This window comes from Carassius auratus, chromosome 21 (assembly GCF_003368295.1).
Source record: "Carassius auratus strain Wakin chromosome 21, ASM336829v1, whole genome shotgun sequence".
NCBI lineage: Eukaryota > Metazoa > Chordata > Actinopteri > Cypriniformes > Cyprinidae > Carassius > Carassius auratus.
The window spans coordinates 14,171,454-14,193,150 of record NC_039263.1 but is presented as its reverse complement, the minus strand read 5'-3'; the positions used below and the strand labels follow the sequence as shown (position 1 = coordinate 14,193,150).

The 21,697-nt window shown below is 35.8% G+C and overlaps 2 protein-coding genes across 2 annotated transcripts; both read right to left on the bottom strand.

The window, feature by feature from the left end:
- Window positions 1-141: 141 nt before the first annotated feature.
- Window positions 142-10,120, bottom strand: LOC113038595 (dihydrolipoyllysine-residue acetyltransferase component of pyruvate dehydrogenase complex, mitochondrial). Its single transcript, XM_026196148.1, has 14 exons — window positions 9,675-10,120; window positions 8,401-8,502; window positions 8,038-8,162; window positions 7,579-7,732; window positions 7,323-7,449; window positions 5,740-5,915; window positions 5,122-5,275; window positions 4,963-5,030; window positions 3,452-3,559; window positions 3,234-3,341; window positions 3,023-3,141; window positions 2,779-2,941; window positions 1,582-1,718; window positions 142-1,470 (listed from the first exon to the last, which is right to left on the bottom strand). Exons 1-14 carry the CDS (start codon window positions 9,948-9,950, stop codon window positions 1,341-1,343), a joined length of 1,947 nt encoding a protein of 648 aa, XP_026051933.1. The 5' UTR covers window positions 9,951-10,120; the 3' UTR covers window positions 142-1,340.
- Window positions 10,121-10,648: 528 nt separating this feature from the next.
- Window positions 10,649-18,875, bottom strand: LOC113038594 (centromere/kinetochore protein zw10 homolog). Its single transcript, XM_026196147.1, has 16 exons — window positions 18,671-18,875; window positions 17,757-17,891; window positions 17,564-17,665; window positions 17,287-17,364; window positions 16,886-17,045; window positions 16,465-16,620; window positions 16,168-16,362; window positions 14,818-14,954; window positions 14,558-14,740; window positions 14,237-14,475; window positions 12,355-12,426; window positions 12,105-12,268; window positions 11,625-11,755; window positions 11,391-11,522; window positions 11,109-11,311; window positions 10,649-10,960 (listed from the first exon to the last, which is right to left on the bottom strand). Exons 1-16 carry the CDS (start codon window positions 18,773-18,775, stop codon window positions 10,837-10,839), a joined length of 2,316 nt encoding a protein of 771 aa, XP_026051932.1. The 5' UTR covers window positions 18,776-18,875; the 3' UTR covers window positions 10,649-10,836.
- Between the last annotated feature and the right edge of the window lie 2,822 nt (window positions 18,876-21,697).

Here is a 21,697-nt window from a genome sequence, read left to right as displayed (position 1 = left end):
GAAGGAAACGTTTAAATGTTCATGATTTGAGACAAGAAAACACGGTTTTGATATTACAACAAAAAATATTTCTAATATTTTATTACTTATCTGTATACGTATCTATCGAAAATAAAAGTGGAGAAGAACGTCTGAACATAAGACGGCCACCCTTTCTTTTATTTTATTTTATATTATATTCACATTAAGTGATTCTCCCCTTATAGAAATGTACTGAAATGTAAATGATACTTTGCATGACATGGTAGACCAGTAAGATTACACAAGTAAACTTTATAGAATCATATCAATGTGCAATATATCTTATTTGAATGTCTATTTTGTTTATTCCCTCTCATGTTTTATGTCATTTTAAATATTGATATATTAGTCATATTCGTTCCCCTCAAGAAAAAAAGAAAAATAATCTCAGTTTGTCCAAATCGCATTGACTGCATTTCGACTGCATTTTTTCCCCTACAAGATACAAACATGTTTATTCATTCATATTGAAAACCTTTCTTTTGTTTCTCCATAGGTTTATTCATAACAGCAGTTCACCCCATGAATTGTGCGTTATTCATTAAAGAATGACTTGAAAATATAACCACCATTTTAAAAGAAATACCAAGGTGCTATAAACAGGAGCAAAGGCACTAACGTGCTTTGTCTGGAGCGAGAGATGTAATAAATTAAATTGCCTATATAAAACTCTGCCCACATACCAAGATGTGAAGATGTGAAGATGTGAAGCATCTTCACACAATCTCAGTGGAACAGCCATCATGAATACGCCACTTATGTAACTTGTGTATGACTACTATGAAGCAATACAGAAAATAAACCTATGCACCGAATAATGGGTCATCGATAAATTTCAATTGTATTGAGACAATATTTGGCACACACATCTCCAGATCTCATCACGGTTTTTCTTGTACAGAAAGAATACTCATATTGTGCCAATGAATGTGTAATGATACATGGAAACAAGTCAAAGCTTTTAGGTACAGATGATGAGACATTATTCTTTGATCTAATGGCAAACACAGACTTACAGTGCTTGTAACAATATCCTGAAGGAAGAAGAAAACCCTTGCATTATCTTCTGAAACTACAGAAAACAACCTTAACAATTACTTACGACTTTGGGTTGAGAGGTTACTTCAGGATTTAGGAAGCACTGTTGAAAATACAGTATATGAAAGGGAGTATGTGAGTGATAAGAAAAATAAAAAGAGAGAGGAGAGAACCAGCTGTTATAATTCCCAGGGAAAGCATACAAGCAATGAGAGAGACCTATCCAAATCTTAAAGTCCACTGTTTTTTGGGGGAGGGCCAGGAGCCTTTAAACTTCCTGCTCACAGGAGCATTGTGTATGGTTTCTCCAGGAACTTGCGGAACTCGGCCAGCCACTGTGCGCCAACAGCGCCATCTACCACCCGGTGATCACAGCTCAGAGTCACAGACATCATGCTTGCCACATCAAACCTACGAGACACACAGAAAACACATGCACTGACTGGAGGAACTGTTTTAGAAGCACCATGTATATTAGTAGGGCTGATGGCAAATGAATGTCTCTCTATTTCCCTTGCTCACCCTTTTTCGTTGTCTGCAGGCAGAAGTCTCTTTTCTGAGCCACCCACAGCCAGAATGCAGGCTTGAGGAGGGTTAATGATAGCAGAAAAATGCTTGATCCCATACATGCCCAGATTGGAAATAGTGAAGGTACCACCCTAGGAAAACCAAGAATGTTTGCTTTAAAAAACAAAACAAATAATGCATTTTATATACACAATACATTTTATATTATTTCAGCTATATACACATATACAGTTTATTATATTAGTTTGTTGTCAGAATTTTTTTTTTTTTAATCAAAAGTCACAGTAAAGACATTTATTATTTTACAAAAATTATATTTTAAATAAATGCTGTTCTTTTAAACTTCATATTCATCAAAGAATTCTATGGATTTTTTTTTAAATCATAGTTTGTACAGATATATTAAGCAGTAAAATAAACTGTTTTAAAATTTTATATGAAAATCTAAATCAGCATGTTATATCCTGGAGGATCATGTGACACTGACACCAAATAGAAATAGAAACAGAAAGCCTATATAAGTATAAAAATGGATGCATTTATTGTATTTTTGATATAACGGATGCAGCCTTGTTGAGCATTAGTTACGTCCTTCAAAAACATACGTACACACACACACACACACACGCTAGTGATGTCAAATGATTAATCACAAATATCGCATCTAAAATAAGTTTTTGTTTACACAACGTGTGTACTGTGTATTATTATGTTTATAAATACACACACCTCTATATATATATATATATATATATATATAAAATGTTATGTTTATATATTAAATATATTTATAGGTAATATAAATATTAGATGTAAATACATGTAAATATTTGTAAAAACAAAAATATACTTATATATATACTTATATATATATACTTATATATATATATATATATATATATATATATATATATATATATATATATATATATATATATATATATATATATATATATATATACACACACACAAAAAAAAAACACACACACAAAGTAATTACATAAGTATACATAAGATATAATTACATTTTTTTTTTTTTTTTTTTTACTTTTCAGTAAAAAACATTTTTTTTATCATATTATTAAAACGTTCAAATTTTAAGAAAGACACAGGTTGTTACAAAACAACACATCATTAAATAATAATTTCTTAAAAAGAATTATATCTTAACTGACCACCTAAAATACTCACCTGGAATTCGTGCGGTTGTAGTTTTCCCTCTCGGGCTTTAGCAGCTAATGAGGCTACGTCTTTGCTGATAGTCGCAAGACCCTTAATATGAGCATTAAATACAATGGGAGTTATTAGACCCACAGGTGTACTGACTGCCACACTAACATCCACCACGTGATTTCTGTGCGGAGAGAAAAAAAAAAATTACATTTACTGATAATTGCCCTCTAATGGTTAATTTGCATTGTGGGAGTCCACTCACTGTCTGATGATTGTGTCCATCCAGGAGGAGTTGGCCTCTGGCACTTTTAAACAGGCCAGAGCCGAGGCCTTGATGATGAAGTCATTGACCGAGAGTTTGAGGTTATCCGCTTTCAGCTCCTGATCAGGAGGAAAAGGTACAGTCTAAATTAGGAATACTATAATGTGGAGTTCACTATCACGCCACGGTCATGAGAAATGATTTCACTCACAGCATTGAGTTCTTTCCTGAGTTCAACAACTTGGTCCATGTTGACATCGATAGACAAATAATAGTGAGGAATAGTCTGCTTCGATTGCATCAACCTCTGGGCAATCACCTAGACAGCATGACAGTAGGAGACAGGCAGGAAACAGAACATTATGGGTAACAAAAGTCTTCACGTATGCATAGAGAACATAAAGCGGTTTCTGTGGTCAGTGGACTCACTCTGCGGATGTTGCTGATGGGGATGTCAGTGAAGGTTCCTGTAGGTACAGCAGCAAAAGCAGGGGCGGCTGGAGGGCTGGGTGTGGGTGTGGGTGCAGCAGCTGGTGTCTGGCAGCATGTAAAAGAATGAGCATAAAATATGAAAATAAAAGAAGAATGAAAAATAATGTATTTTACACTGCATTTTTACTACTATAAAAAATACAATATAAAGTGTATGCATTTTTTGCTCCAAATGAGTTTGCTGTATTACAGGAATCTACAGACTTGCATTTTCTAAACCGATTTGGAGGAAATTCTAATAATTATATTAAAACATATTTTATATATATAAAAAACCCTACTAAAAAATGTGAATTTAAGTAAATTTGGCAACACATATTTAATAAAAGAACATTCCTGGGGTGAGATGGAGTGTTATTTTAGTATTATATATATACTATTTCACTTTTATAAATATTTTGAATAAATATAAATAATATAAAAAAATAAATATAAATAATATATAAAAATACGTTTTTTTTTTTACTATATCTGAATTAACCATTTTTTTATAGTATAAGTTTTGGATAGATGATAATAACTGGTGAGAGAATTTAAAAACTTTGAAATGGTGGGAATTATTCGGACGTTTGTGCAGCATTATGATACATAGACTTTCTCAAAGGCCTTATACCTCCATTTCGTTACTGGATGAGCATCATTATGGCTATTCATAAAAAATTTTAATCAGACTAATTATATGGTGGGGCGACTGATTTTTGATTTGAGAGTCAAACAAAACTAGATGGTTACCGACAGTCTTCAAAATACCTTATTTCATATTGCACAAAAGAAACTAAGTCATTCAGGTTTCAAATGACAAGAAGATTTGTCAACTATCCCATTTATTTATTTTTATTTAATAAATAAAATGGTACTCTAAAAAATAAACTAAAACTGCCAGCTGGTGGCAGGAAATGTCTTTATGAGTGAGTGATTCATGTCATTCAAACGGCTGATTCATTCAGTAAAAAGTTACGACTCTCTATATGAAAAGGTCTTTGAATTATTGGTTCACTCAACTCGTTCAAAACTAGTCTTCACGCAGAAACTTTGCTGTGATGCTCAAAGATACACATCAGTTCTGCGGTGGCTTAATAGGTAATATTTTTGTTGGCAAAATTGAGCAAAAACATGATATCGCTTATCATGTGATATAAATACGAGACACAGACTCATACAGGGGCATTTTTTGCCCCAATATCTTGAATTTCAGAGCATAACTGATTTATGGAGTTGCCCTGCATCATATTTGTCAACAGTCAACTGTATGAAATTTAAGAGGAAGACAGGTCTAGGAGCGGGGCCAGTGCTTAACGGTTTTAAAATATTTTAATTGTGTTATTTTTCTATTAATTAATTAATTAACATGTTTTCTAAACTAATTAATTAACATGTTAAACTGTTAAACTGACAGCCCTAGTACAAACAAAGTGTGTTGGATCTAGTTGCATCAAAATTTGACTTACAGGAGCGGGCTTAGGTGGAACGAAAGTGTCGATATCTTTCTTGGTGACTGCGCCGTCTGGTCCAGTTCCTATGGACACGGCAGTAGCACATTCCCATTTCTGTCAGTGTCACATATAAATCACCCATAACTGACAGAATTAAAGTCAATCTGCCCCTACCTGTGACTTGGGCGATATCAATTCCCTTCTCGGCTGCCAGTTTCTTGGCTAGTGGACTGGCAAACACCCTACCCTTCCTAGGAGCAGCAGGGGCGGCTGGAGTAGTGGCAGGTGCTTGGGTGGGAGCTGCTGGAGCTGGTGGTGGGGTGGCCACCTGAGCAGTGAATTACAGTTTAAAGACATATGTAAACCACCTACTAAAATTATTTCTTTTTTGTTAGGTTAAATGTCAAAATTCTGGGTTATAAAACACATTAGAACACATTATGTTTGTTGTAACTGTAGATTAGCAGTAAGTGCACATGCTAACTATAACCAATCAATTAGTACATAGCTATATAATCATTTTTAAATTAAATAAATATCTTAATATCTCGTCAGACAAAATATTTGTTGTACAGCCAACCCCACAAAACAGGCTCAGCATGATCGTGGCTTGTGTCATTCAAAGTGCTGCTGCACCTCAAAATGAACAATAAATGATTTCTGCTAATGTTTACTGATGTTAAAAAATTCCTTAATTTTTAAAAAATAATAATATTATTAAGTGTGCATGATTAACCTTAGCAGTAATTACATAAACAATAAAGGTCTTGTAGAAAAGATGGAGCTTTCTACCGGTGTTGGTGCGGGAGGTGGGCTTGTAGCCACCCCTGTCTCTACATAGTCTGCAAATGCGCCAATATCGGTTTCCTTTTCCACAATGATACAGAGAGGAGTGCCAAGGGGAACGTCTCTGGTGCCCTCAGCAATCAATATCTTAGCCAGGTAACCCTCCTCCTGTACCTCAAAACCTGAAAATCAAAGGAAGAAATTATGTTGTGAACACTTAAATCTGGTTTATGCATATATTTTTGATTGTGTATAAATAGTTAATGTATTTATTAGGGATGAGCGAGTACAGCATTATCTGTATCTGTTAACCATATGAATTATCTGTATCTGTATCTGTACTCGGACTGGGAGGGGCCTAACCAGAAAGTGGGCGGAATTTAACCCCGGAAGTAGGTCTGGTTGACTTAAAAAGGGAGGGGCTTTAACTGGTATGTTATTTTAAGCATGAAATTGATAGGGGTTGATCAGAGATTGTTACATTTATTGCTGATTAGAAAACTATTTACATGACAGCGTCAGCATTGAGCTTCAGATAAATGGTTTTGATCACAATAACAAATGAACTATATACAGAACAAGTTTTGCAATGAATACAACACATGCGGTTGCAATTATGAAGTTAAATGTAATGAAGAAGAGTTTTCATCTCAACATAACTTTCTTTTTTTAACTTTAAATTTTTTTATAATCAGTGTGATTTTTTATTTTTGGTTCTTTTTTTATTTTTTATTTCCACACCAGGTATGTGTGTGTGTGTTAATTTGTAATATTATTTATACCACAACTACCTTTATTTTTTTTATGAAATAGAGCAAGAAAGTGTCACAGTGCGTGAAGTCAAAAAACTGGTTAGAGCCAGCTGACGTTTAAAAAAGAAAAAAAACTCAAGATGACCGGCAGAGAGATGGAGAAAGAGACTGTGTGTGTGTGTGTAGCTAATTAATTTGTAATAGTTTTATATACCACAACAACCTTTATTTATTTTTTATGAAATACAACAAGAAATAAGTGTCACTCAGTGCGTGAAGTCAAAAAACTGGTTAGAGCCAGCTGACGTTTAAAAAAAGAGTTTGCGAGTCGCATTCTACCAAGCGCCACGTCTAAACAAACCCCATTTTAAATGCTGTACTTTTGAATTATCTACTTGTGAAAGAATCCTGAAAAATACCTTTCCAAATATAAGCCCCGAATCATCATATGAGAATGATTTCTGAAGGATCATGTGACACTGAAGACTGGAGTAATGATACAATTTACATTTTATGAATAAATGTAATAATAATAATAATAATTAATAAATTACATTTTAAACTGTAATAATATTTCAGAGTATTACAGTTTTTTTTATTGTATTTCTGATAAAATTATTGCTGCCTTGGTGAGACTTCTTTCAAAATATAAAAAAAAATATTTAAAGACCCCAAACTTTTGAACGATAGCGTATAAATAATGTTGAGTGCGACCGATCATCAATGACCAAATCTGCCCAACCTAAATATGTGATTACAATTTAGCCATAAATCTCAAAAATCACCATTTCCATAATGAGAAACTGTTATCTATAAGCAAAATAATTGACAATTTACCGATTGTTGCCTTATCGGTCTCGATTTCAGCCAGCAGGTCTCCCTCACCAAGTTTCTCACCCACCTTCTTCTCCCAGCGCTGCACGGTGCCCACAGTCATAGTGGGGGAGAGAGCTGGGAGAAGAACCTAATGAAAGCAAGACAGAAAGTCAGTAACAGCAGGATCAAAACATACTTGCATTTGCTTAAACCGGCCAATATCCCAAATATTTTTTCTAATTTTAAGTCATTTTCATATTTGGTCCACATCTCATACCTTCATGTGAGGTGGGTGGGAGCTTCCAGGAACTTGTGGTGAAGCAGGAGCAGCAGCAGGCGCTGCTGGAGGGGGAGGGGCAGCTGCAGGTGCAGAGGCGGAGCTAGCGATTTTATCCAATGTAAGGTCTTTAAATGCAGGGATGAGGTCAGGACTAAAGGTCAAAGGTTAGATGATGTATATAAGGCGGGAAAATCTCAAACATACATTCTATTTAACACACACACAGATATTAAACATACAACTTCATGCTTTCATAAAAAGCTAAGATCAAGACACAGAATCAATTAAGCCCTTTATTATGACTGCACCATTTCTCTGTGGTACCACAAAAATGATAGGAAAGTTTCCTCTCAAGTATGAATACTTTTAACTATCATTTTACATTATTAAGGACATTATGCAATATGTATACAGCAAACAGTAGATATTGGTAGTGCAGGTAAAAATGATGCTTACTTGTCAACTGTAATACAAATGACACCCCCAATGGGCACATCTCTTGTACCCTGAGGGACCAAGATCTTGGCAAGGTAGCACTCCTCCAGCATTTCAAATCCAACAGTAGCCTTGTCTGTTTCAACCTGACCAAATCAAAACAGAATAGCTAAAATTCAGAATTATGCCATGGGGCTGTTGAGCGTTTGATTCTGATTGGTTGACAGATGCTAAAAGGTGCCATGCTCCATGTCGTTGTCTCATTCATTCTCAGTCAGATGTACATTAATATTACAAAATTCATCAATTATTACTTATTCTTGTCATCACTATTAAACTATTAAGTGTAATTTTATCTTGTTGGTAAAACTGAATGTGCTTCACCTCAGCAATCAAATCTCCCTCATTGATTTTGTCTCCTTCTTTCTTCTCCCAGCGTGCAATAGTGCCCATCTGCATAGTTGGGGACAACGCGGGTAGTTCCACCTGTAATAAAATGAATTAGGTTAAATTAACTGAAAGCATTTTGCATGAATGAATATAAATTCTACTCATAGAATGTAATAAATTAACAGTCAGAAGTTGAGAGTAATTGTGTTCCTGTAGCTCAGTTGGTAGAGCATTGCGCTTTATCAAGTGCAAGGTTGGGGTTTCAATTCCCCGGGAACACTTGATAGGTAAAAATGTATAGCCTGAATGCACTGTCGCTTTGGATAAAAGCGTCTGCTAAATGCATAAATTTAATTTAATTTAATTTAATTTAATAACAATGACTTCTGATCAGGTTGATCATGTAACACTGAATACTGAAGTAATCATTGTTGAAAATTCAGCTTTACGGTCACAGAAATAAATAACATTTTAAAATAAATTAAAATAGAAAACATTTTAAATGGTTACATTTTTGTACAATATTACATTTTAATGCATTTTTTTTTTTACTGAATAAATGCAGCTTTTGTGAGCATAAGAAACTTCTTTTTGGATAATTACAAATCATAACTATTCCATACTTTTTGTTATGTAAATGATCTGCATTGAAATTGTAGTTCAACAGTTCTGTTGTTGATTACTGTGATGTAAGATCATGATATTCAGGAATCCCACAACTTCCAAATGATGGATTTCCATGACTTGTGCCAGTTTTTTGTTTTGTTTTTACGAATGAGGATTTTTATTTATTTTATGGAGACTGGACTCACAAACAGCTATTTCAAACTGATGAAATGGTTTAGAGCAGAGTATTAATGTATAATCATTATGGAGATGAGCATTTATTTTATAATTTAATTATTTTCTAAGCATGGAAATATATGAAGACATCTACTAAGACTAAATATTTAGAATATTATTAAATCATATGAAACTGTTCTGGCGTCTCGTGAGATAGCATGCAAACACGGACCTCTGACAGCTCACAGAATTTATGACATACCTATATACACATATATATAGAAATAACATCTTGAAGGTGACACCAACAGAAGAAACGCACTGATGCGCTATTCCAGGATTCAGTTCACATAAAACATTTTGAAATAATTTTATTCTCCCTCATGTTTTCCAAATCTGTGCCTTAGTATATTCAAAAAGAGAGAAAAAAATCAAGTCAAACGGGGTTGGAAGCACATAATAACATGAGTTAGCCCTTAGCTTACTTTCTGATGTGGCGGCAGACTGTACACTCGCATGCTTTGACTGAAACTAGCCGTCTGGCTTCTCCAGACCCATGATCTGTTAATGAGGATGCTGTTGAACACACGCCGACCGTCACTCAAGATCCGGGGCCGGGCCGGGCCGCTGGAGTGGTATCGCTTGAGATGATGGCATGACAGCGGTCCGGATCGTGGACTAGCAGCAGCAGCAGGGCCCGTCCGGACACTGGGCCGGGTGAATCTGGGAGATGGACGCACTCGCAGCGCTAAACGCAACATTTTGAACGTGATGACCCCTGTAAAACGACGCTGGATTTGAGTAAAGCCACTCTGGTATCAGAGTATCTGCTATTCCCCCGACAACGTACCAAACAACCTCACTTTCCAATGACCTCCTCACTCAAAAACATTCCACTTTACGACAGTCTCCTTCGCTTCGTCCTCCTGTTAACGCGCCAGGGTTGCCAGATACGTTTCCTTTTAAATTTTCTCATGAACAAAATCATGTTTAGTCGCAAATTATAACTATGATAGATATGAAAGTGATTAACACTTACATTCTTCGCATAAGCTTAGAGAATCGTTAGGTTACACAATTATATGGGCGAGTATTTTATTGAACAGATGCATCAATCTGAGAGCGGGCGAGTGTAATTGTAAATACATGGCAACCTTCAAGCTGTCAAAACCGGTGTCGTACTTCTCAAGCAAGCACTGACGTAAAAGTGCCGCAAAGTAAAAGTTTAACTATCCACGCCTACTTTTCAAATATGGATCACTTCGCATTTACATTGCTAATGCATTGCGACTCAAGTGAATTATTTTAAGGTATGATTCTTTTCCATTTTTTATCCTTTAAATGTTTAATATACCCATAAATAAAACGCAAACTCCCTCGTGTCGTTAAATCCCCCCACTTTATATCTTCCATAAACACACAGTAATTTGAAAAACTTATCAGCATAAAACAAGACAATGCAATTGTTGCATTTTATTGAGGTATTTTTCCAACCAACTATTAATTCATATACTGATAAGAGAGCAGGCACGTGCTTAGAAAAGCATTTATTGTAATGCAACTTTCAGCAAAATAGAAAAATATAGAATACAATACATGTAAGGAAAAGCATCAAGTAGCGTTATTTTGCATTGGTATTTTGGTTGTTTATTTTACGATTTTAGCGAGGGCTGCTGCTCGTCTCTCTGTGTTCTTGAACAGAGCTCGAATAAGGCTCTTCATCTCATTACAGGAGAACTCCACTGCCAAAGGGCCTTTCCCCTCTGCCCACCTAAATAAGAAGAAAAATATGTTTAACGTGAGCTCCAATTAAATATATGAACTCTACATAATCCTAAATAAAATAATGAAAAGCTAATAAAGCAATTACAGACAAGATCCTATAAAATAAACCATATATAAAAGAAGATGTGTATCACCGGTCCACAATCTCCTGTAGATTTGCATTTAGCACCATGGAGATCTCTTTTAAGGTCATCCATTTCTTAACATAGACTGGAACCTCTTCTTGATATTTTTTGTTCTTGTTTTCATCCGGCAATGGATTGAAGACCAGCGGCCCTTCCTCGATGATGGTTTGACATAGTGTTCGCAGTCGCTCACCATCCACGTTAGAGATGTCCTGGAATGAGAGCACTTAGTTTATACCCCAAACAGTTAATTGTTGTCCCCAAAAACAACAGCATTATGTATTGCCTTACCTCCAACATCATAATTTTGTTAATCAGCTCTGAAATTGCGGTATTGAGGAGAGTCCCAATGGCTTTGCAGTATATGTTCACAGGCAAGACATCTTGCCAAACTTTTCCCAACCTCCTCAGCTGATGAATTACCTAAAATAAACGATAACAATAAAACCTCAGTGACAAGCACTCTAGGCACAAAACCCTCTACTGTTCATTCAAGGACAGTGAATTTGTGGTGTTTCATCATACTTGTCTGATAGCCTTGCTGGCTACAGAGTAATTGTCTTCATCATCCAAGTTGGAGAAGTTCCTTGCAGTGGACAGTCTCTCCAACATCTCAGCTTTTTGAACGTTCATTTGTGCCACAAAGCACCGAGCACCTTAAAATAAAGAAAAAAAATAAGCATCTCATCTTGAACACTGCTATGTACACTACTGTTCAAAAGGTTGAGGTTGGTAAGATTTCTCTTATGCTCACCAAGGCTGCATTTATTTTATCAAGTAATATTGTGAAATATTGTTATAATTTAAAATGACAAATGCAATTTATTCCTGTGACAATCCTTCAGAAATTATTCATTATTCAATTATTCATTATTTGGTTTCATTTAATTTTGAAATGAACTATACTGAATTGTTGTGATTGTTGTTAATTGTAATGCTGAATAAAAGTATTAATTTCTTACGGACCAATTTGAACAGTATCATAAAATGTCAGTGTGCCCTCACCTAGTCTTCTGAAGCCTGGGACCAAGTCTACAAAATAAGCAACTCCATCTTTCAAAGGAAGGTGAGGTTTAAACTGGAAACCCAAGGTTAAGAGGTGGTGAGCTATGAACATACAGTTATTGTGTTGGATTGCAGCCAAGTGAGGCAACTTCAGGAAGTTGTCCCTAAGTTATGAAAAAAAGAACCACATTAAAAACAAACAAACAATATACTGAGAATATGGCCATTTAAAAAAAATACATCAGCTTACTTGTGATATGTAGGCACAACATCATAGAATAGGTGAAAAATGTTTCTGACTGTGTAGAAAAGCTGGACTGCACTGCAAAAAGAAAAAGACCACATATTCATGAAGTTCAGCAATTAGAGCTTCCACATGGACATAAATCCATACAGTATCTGCTAGGGATGCACCGAATTCTCGGCCACCAAATATTATTATTATTATTATATTATTCAGCGCACAGGATTCACTCTCCTCATCACTGCTCCACTCAATATTCCACTCTATGAATGTGCACCACTCATACAGTACTCACTGGAAAAGCTAAATCTGCTCAAATAACCCACCGACAGGATATTTCTTTGTAGTATATTTGTTTCTGTCTGCAATAGCTCTACATTGCTGTAACATGGCAATGCTGGTAAAATGATGCTACTCTCGTGACGCTCTGCTCACTAATAATAATATCTTTATAGGATTATACATAATTTTAATAATTAGTAAAAAAAAAAAAAAAAAAAAAAAGCTCTATCTGATTCTGTTGCATGGAACCGAATAAATAATACTGATATTTAATAATATAAAATAATATTGATGTTTAATATTAAGGTAACACTTCACAATAAGATTCCGTTAGTGTTAGTTAATGAAGCCTATTAACTAACATGAACAATACATTACAGTATTTATTCATCTTTCCTAATGTTAGTTAATGAGAATAGAGTTGTTCAGTGTTAGTTCATGTGCATTAACTGTTAACAAGCACAACTGTTGATTTTAATAGTAAATGTTTAAATTGACTAAGACTTCAAGATTTTAAGGCATTGCCTTAATGTAATGTGTAAATCTGTGTAAAATATATCGTAAAGCTTTTACGGGTTTGGAACGACATACAAGTAAGTGATTAAAAACAACATTTTCATTTTGGGGCGGAGTAACCCTTTAAAGGGATAGTTCACCCAAATAGCAAAATTATGTCTATTAACTCACCCTCATGTCGTTCCAAACCCGTGAGACCTGTTTATCTTCGGAACACAGTTTAAGATATTTTAGATTTAGTCTGAGAGCTCTCAGTCCCTCCATTGAAACTATGTGTTCGGTCTACTGTCCATGTCCAGAAAGTTAAGAAAAGCATCATCAAAGTAGTCCATGTGACATCAGAGGGTCAGTTAGAATTTTTTGAAGCATCGTAAATACATTTTGGTCCAAAAATAGCAAAAACTACGACTTTATTCAGCATTGTCTTCTCTTCCATGTCTTTTGCGATAGAGAGTTCAAAAAGCAGTTTGTGATATCCGGTTCGCGAACGAATCATTCGATGTAACTGGATCTTTTTGAACCAGTTCACCAAATCGAACTGAATCGTTTTAAACGGTTCGCTTCTCTAATGCGCATTAATCTACAAATTACTTAAGCTGTTAACTTTTTTAATGTGGCTGACACTTCCTCGGAGTTAAAACAAACCAATATCCCGGTGTAATTCATTTACTCCAACAGTACACTGACTGAACTGCTGTGAAGAGAAAACTGAAGATGAACACCGAGCCGTTGTGTAACTCTCTCTCACAACAGACACGGAAGAGAAGACAATGCTGAATAAAGTCGTAGTTTTTGCTATTTTTGGACCGAAATGTGTTTTAAAATTCTAACTGACCCTCTGATGTCACATGGACTACTTTGATGATGTTTTTATTATCTTTCTGGACATGGACAGTATACCGTTCACACAGCTTCAATGGAGGGACTGAGAGCTCTCAGACTAAATCTAAAATATCTTAAACTGTGTTCCAAAGATAAATGGAGGTCTTATGGGTTTGGAACAACATGAGGGTAAGTTATTAATGGCATAATTTTGCTATTTGGGTGAACTATCCCTTTAATTATAGTGTCTGTAATGCCTGCTACGTACCACTGGGGGGAGCTTCCCACCACCTCAGACAGAGTCTGAATGGCAAGCTCCATGAGCTGCTGCACTGACTCACTAATGCGACACACAGGCAGGCAGAGAGTGTTGGGACTCAGCTGCTTCTCGTTTTCCAGGCTCTGCTGATCATAATGGGCAGTTTTCTTATTAGACTCCTTCCTCTCCTTCTCTCCTCCACTGGGACTTGGTAGTTTAGGGATAGAGAGCTTATACTCCGGAGTGATCTGGATGAGAAGAACATATAGAAGCCTTTAAATACAATCTTTAATAGCTTAATTTAAATAAGAGAATTTAAAGAGGTCTTACTTTCACTGTGTTGTGCATCTCAGATGTCATCAGTTTCCGTGCAGCCACAATGACATCTTGGCATTTTTTACTTGCGAAGTGCGAGTTGATGTTCCTGGCGTATTTTAAGAGGTCCGTTGAGTCCCCTGCGAGGTAGCCCATTTCTTTCAGACTGCTCTCAAAATCTTCTGTCTGTTTAATGACCTGACAATACAATTTAATATTGTATTACAAAGTCTGCTGCACAGTTGTCATATGCTGATAGATCCTTGCAGTCTTACCTCACTATACTCAGCTAGCTGACTACTGTTAGCTGGTATGGAATGAACCAGGCATTCACGAATTATGCATTCAGACATCTCCTCCCATATCAGGTCTCCTAAAATCTCAGACACTTTCTTTCCATCTATAGACACATCTGAAGAAAAAAAAAAACACACACACCATACTCAGCCTACTTAGATCCTTTTTTAAGACCACTTGTTAGATAAAGTGACGTACTAGGGACTCCCTACTATATTTTCTATGAAACAGTTTTGCATTTTATGCCTGACCAATAATGACATGCAAATAGCACCATAACACTTATAAAGAGTTAGTTCACATACACCGAATTAAATAAACACAGACAATTGTGCATGCTAGAACACACCTGATTGGTTCTAGTGCTGTGGGCTGTTTAACATAAGTTACTTGTCTCTATAATGTTTAAATGTGAATAAAATCCTACATGAAATCTGTTCTTATATATTAAGCAACCATATCTCTTCACAAAGCTTGGATAAAACTGATTGAATCATGTGGAATATTTTAAAGGGTTGGTTCACCCAAAAATGAAAATTCTGTCATTAGTTACACACACCCTCATGTCGTTCCAAACCTGTAAGACCTTGGTTTATCTTCGGAACACAAATTAAGATATTTTTGATGAAATCTGAGAACTCGCTGACCCTCCCTCCAGAAACAGCAAGGATATTACCACGATCAAAGCACAGAAACTTAACAAGGACATAGAATACTTTTTGTGCACAAAGAAAACCATAACACCACAATACATTCAGCAATTCTTCTCACAGAGTTATCATCTTCCCATCATTTTGGAGAGTACCCCAGAATGTAATTAACATAATAAGCTTAGAAAAAATACGGTTGAACCCCTGATGTCACAGACTTTTTCACCAATGTCCTGGATACGTTTCTGCCTTGATCTTGGTAATATCCTTGTGGTCTATGGAGGATCAGAGAGCTCACGGGATGCATCAAAAATATCTTCATTTGTGTTCCAAAGATGATTGAAGGTCTTGCAGGTTTGGAACGACATGAGGGTGCGTAAATAATTACAGAATTTTCATTTTGGGGTGAGTTAACCCTTTAATAATGCCTTAGTTAAAATTAGTTTGCAAAGACATGAGCTTGTTGAGATGACAGAATTTTCATTTTGAAAGTTATATAATTGTATTAATTAAAAATTATTATAAATATGTAACATTATAAAGTTATATAATAGTAATAATTAACCACTAATAACCGCTAGCATAGTGTACAAATTGTAATTATTAATCATGACTACAATGTCTATGGTGAACAAAATAAACTTTTTGGTCACACACACAAAAAAAAAAAAAACGTACCAAAAAGGTGTTCATGTAGTGTTTTAAGCACGGTGAGCACTTTGGTATAAGCCTGGCTGGGATCTGGATGCTCTGCTTTGGTTTCTGTACACTGCAGGCTCAAGACAGCGCCCTGTTCTGGGTGACTGCTCACTTCCACCACCAACGAGGGGTATATGATCAGAGGCTTCAGCATGTACTTAAACAACACTTGCCCTAAAGGATTGACAAAGAGTCAGGCAGTCAACTTACAGACTAAAATGTGAACAAATCGATCTAGAGGTACAAATGGGCTGTAACGCCAAAACCTATTCGTACCAAAGAGTTTAATTTTTTTATGTAGCTCTCCTTGAATGAAGAGGGCTTGGAGAATGCTGGGGAGAAGGGCATGTGGGACAGATTCATCTCCCTTAGAACCTCCTCTGTTCAAATGAAGCGCTGTCTTCAGGAAAGACTTCACACTAGTGAGCTCGGCTGAGAAAAAAAAACAAACAAACAGAAAAATCAAAACTATTTAGGTCACCGAACAGAGACAGAATGTTCTTAAAGATAACATTTTTTCCAGTTAGACACCAGCAACAGAGCTTTTCTTCTGTATTGTGACATACCGGAGTGAAACTGATTACTAAAGAAAAAACAAATTGTAACCTAAATTGGTCACAATGAGATCAACAAAATGCATTACAGAGAGGGTGAATTTTCATTTCATACCAGTTTTAAGTAAAATATAGTTAGTTACTTTTAGTGGAAGGAAGTTTCCAGACTGCCAGTTTCTGCCACTCTTCCCCAAGGTGGTAGATGAGATTCTCTCTCTGTATTGTGACCTCTGAGCTGAGGGCATGAACTAAAGGCAACTCTGTGTCTTTCCAGGCTTTCAGGGCATCGACACTAGCTCGTGCCTGTATAATGCAAGTAGGAATATGTGATTAAGACACTGTATAGTAATTCATAGGGCTGTTAATCGACCAAAATGCTATTCAAATTAATTACATGATAATGCCAATAAATGTATAAAATTTGAGGATGAGGAAAAGCCCTCATTGTTTTATATAAAACATTAAATATACAATTAATTAATAAACCTGTTAAATTCAGAGGGTAGTAATATGATGAATGAATTTAATGTTGAATGCGACTGACCTTTCCATGTTGTTTGGCTGCAACCACAAAGTTTTTTTCCTGCAAGGCCCTGTGATACTCCTCTATTGCCGTGTCAAACTATAAGAGCATATCAGAATAATCAGATAATGTTTCTATTACACAAACCATGTGCCCTTACTTAAATAAACAGGCAAATTACTGTAAACTGTTATTACACAATCAACTGAATTACAAGAATGCACATGCTTTAAATCATAAGTCTAGCTTTATGGTCAGAAAATCTTCTAAGCCTATACAAAAATCCCAGTAGCATTACCTCTTGGAGATGCTGGAGCAGGTCTATAACTGCAGTATTTTTCTCTAGCTGCTGTTTAAGCTTAGCATACTCTGTTACGGCATCATGGAGATTCTGCTGAACCTGGAAATGCATACACTTAGTTTTCATAAACTGTTTTTTTGTGTGTGTGGAACTAACGCATACTTGTTTATTAATAGTAAAATAAAGGTACCTCATTCTCAATGCAGCTTTTTAATAAATCAATGTCTTTGGAAACTGATTCAACCTGGTCCAAAAGCTCTTCTGCTCCCTCCATACTGGGCATAAACTCAATATATTTTTTATTTATCATGTCTGTAACCTCTTCCTGCATGGAGAAAAATAAAGGAGGTTAAAACTGACACAGAAACATAAAACGGTAATAAATACAAGCTTAAACACAAAAAGGGTTTTGATATAAATGGAAAAATATTTTTTTCAGGAATACAAGGATAAACTCATCATCCAATTGAAATATTAAGACTAAGACACATTTCATTTGATAGATTTAATTACAAAAAGCTCTGAAAGTGATATAATGATCTCGTTAGACACAAAATCTCACAAATCTCTAAACATAATCAAGAATAAAACACAAAAAGGCAAGTTTGATGGGTAAAAAAAAGAACCAAGACAGATATTATTATTATCGTTGTTAACACGGTCTCAAGACTGTAAAGAACACAGTAATGTTGCCTGAAACAAGTCTAATAACATATAACTTAATCTTTCTCAAAGAGCTCAGACTGACAATGATATCAGCAGCATAACACGTGAGCCAGAAAGTGTCACATCAATACCGCTCTATTCTCGAATTAAACATGAATCAAAGTTTTTATTGTCCAGTGAAGCTTATTACACGTTTGCTATTCTTAAATGACTTCATATGTCATGAGAGGAGTGTGAGCCGCACTTTAGTTAACGGTCGGTCAATGTAACGTTATGCTAACATTATTACCAAAAGAGTTAGTGTGCCAAAAAACTAAATAATCGCATTTTTTAATTATTAAATGTAACATGAATTATTGTTTACAGTTAAGTTAACTCAGTTTTATTGGGGTTTGACAGCTGCTAACTAGCTAACTCAACTAACGTTACACTGTTTACCTTCGTTTCTTCCACTTTCCGTGACAGTTTGGAGATTTTGCAGGCGAGGTCATCTTTCTCCAGCTTTCCTGAGCTGGCGAGCACTTCTGTCACAAACGACGACATGACGGTAACGTTAACGGGTAAACGACTGAACGCTCAAGATAATTCACCACTTCATACCACGACCCGCCATTCCGCGCGCAAGGGATTCTGGGAGTCTCTGTCTGTTGGAGGAAAAAACAAAGCAGTATTTGATTTTAAAAAGGGGGGCGGTTAGAAATGATCGCTTGCTGCCCGGCGAGGTGCTTTAAACCATACAATTGGGTCATTCTGTAATTTTATTAGGGCAGGTTAAAGACGAGACTGAAAAACAATGAAATGTATTCATTGTTTTGGATTGTTTTGTTTGTTTTAGTGGATATACAATAATTTAAATTTCGCTTCTAGTCAGACTGAAAATGTGTATTCTTAGTAAACACACTTTAAATAGAAAAGCAACTGCACTAAATTAAAATGGCAGAAAACAACAACAACTACGGTGCTTTCTGGAATATAAAAGAGTAAGAAAAATAAATAAAAGGTTTAAAATTATAATAACAAAGAAATGACATTTAGATTTTCATCTGAGTGAATTAGGGTAACGTTACTACTGTCATATAGTGTGTGAAATGGAGATTTTTTATTTTGGTAGCTTTGTCTAACAAGTGGTATCAAATAGATGTACAGAGACATCATTAAAGTGAATCTGGGTAAGCCTTCAGAACGTTTAATAACCTTAGACCAGCAGGCTAACAAGTTGTGACAAGTCTGAAGTTTGTGTCACTTCTCAGCCATTATGTTGACGGCCATCACCCCCACCAAAGGGAATGAGTCAAAGATCAGGGAGGTGGCATCCCACCCATGTCCATCCTCATGTGGAGCTACCATCTCAGGCAGGGACCCTAACCCGCATAGTGTGTATAGGTTATGATATAGATTTTTATAATGTTCACATATGACACAGTGTATAATGAATATCAGAACCCTCTTCTGTGGCCTGGAGATCTACTGTAGCAGACATGCAATCATCAAATCATTAACACATCAGTAATTGAACCAATGCATAATGTTTATCTTAAAATACACACTGTTAGCATGTGTAATACTGCAGTTTAAGTAAATGAGCATTGTGACAATGGCTCTAGTCGATTACCTTGTTTGAGGACTGGACGTTGAGGTTTCACTCTTTGCCACCTTTACTGAGCACCTATTATTGTGTTATTCTTTGGTATTACTCAATACAAATGTGTTATTCTATGTTATTTACTTAATATGGTTTTATATTACTTATAATATTATGCATAACTATGACAGAAAGCAATATACTGATCAATATGCTGAGTTATTCCCAAATACTGGTTGTCGTGAAAAGGGTCAGGTGTATAAAAGCCCTCCCATAGGGCAGTACTAGTAGTGTTGAACAGGATTGGACATAAAAGACCTCCCACTGGGAGATCCTGGTAATATTCCACTAAGTTGTATCTGTGAACTAAACTGACCTCTATAATGCACCTGTGAACTAAAATAACCCTGAGAACTTTGGGTGATTTCCAAATGCTGACAGTGGTAAACAGACTTGGAGGGAGGGCTCACGTGACCATATCCAACCAATAGGGAGAGATTGTTTAATTGTTGATTTGGCCGAATTCCATCATTAAGTGAGAAGGGGTGGGAAACTTGGCGGGCAATGCCAATTAAAAACCGGAACTACCAAATAAGGTATGGAGATAGAGGTATAAAATGAGTGCATGGACAGACAGAATATTCAGATGCGACGGCCGTCATCTCGGCTTTGTTGTTTTGAGCAATAAAGTCTATATTCTGACACCTGGAACCCCGTCTCCTTAGCCTTATTTATTTGACTGAAGAAATTCATCATCAGCCCTAAGACACGACACTATTCTCTAAAACTATTCTGTTACCTACTGATGAAGGTGTAGCATAACAGACAGTAGGTGACAGTAAAAAGTAAACAGTTAAAAAGCCTCTTCATTTTCTGCAGGGCAATAGGAGAGTGTAATCCTGATAATATAATGACATGTTTCTGAAACTTAACCAGATGGCTCCAGTGCTTCTTATCTTTCTTAAATGCTTCCCATGTAGCTTTAGAAGACCACAATCCACTGTGCAGAGCAGTACTTTGTTGCATCAACACAATCATTCCCATGATCAAATTCTAATTAAACTTAGGAGGTTACGTCTAATTCTGTAAATTAATCCAGGGAGTAACAGGCATGAAGTGTTGTGGTGATGCACTTTTTTTTTCTGATGATTTAATACAGATGTATGAAAAATATCCAATTGTCTTCATTTAATCTTTTTTCCACACTTTGCTATTTAATAACACAGAATGTTCAGTTTTAGATGGGAAAGCACAGTCTGACTTTACAAAAAAATGATGGAAAAAAACAAATGCAGATTGGAGCATTTCTTTTGATGAATATAATAGCAATTTGACACTGTGGCATAGGATATGTCTCACTAATTTTATCTGAATTACACAACATTTTTATATTTTGTTAAACATAAATCAACACTATGCCATAGGCATTAATCAAACAAGTGTAGTTAACAAAAAAACAAAACAGATTGGACATTGTATGCATGAGTTACAACAACTTCCTGTCTGATGGCATTTATAGCATGCTTTAGGACTTAGTAAGTGTTGCTAGCATGTTTAGCACACAGTGGAATGTTTTACTGTAGCCTATTGCTAATAGTGCATCACAGTGTTAAACATGTCATGTCCTGTTGACAGTAGGTGGCGCTATGATTCTGACTGAATCTTGGCATGTCAATGTGTTCAGGCCAGGACTCTAATCAGTCATGTTATGCTTGGGGCAAATTAGACACTGTATACCTGAGTTATAGCAACTTCCTGTTTATTGCATTAATAGCATGCTTTAGCAAATTAGCTAAGTGTTGCTAGCATGCTTTTTTCATGTTTGTAGCATGTTGCTAGTCTATTTAACACTTGCTGAGACTTTTTAATATATTTCTAAAAGT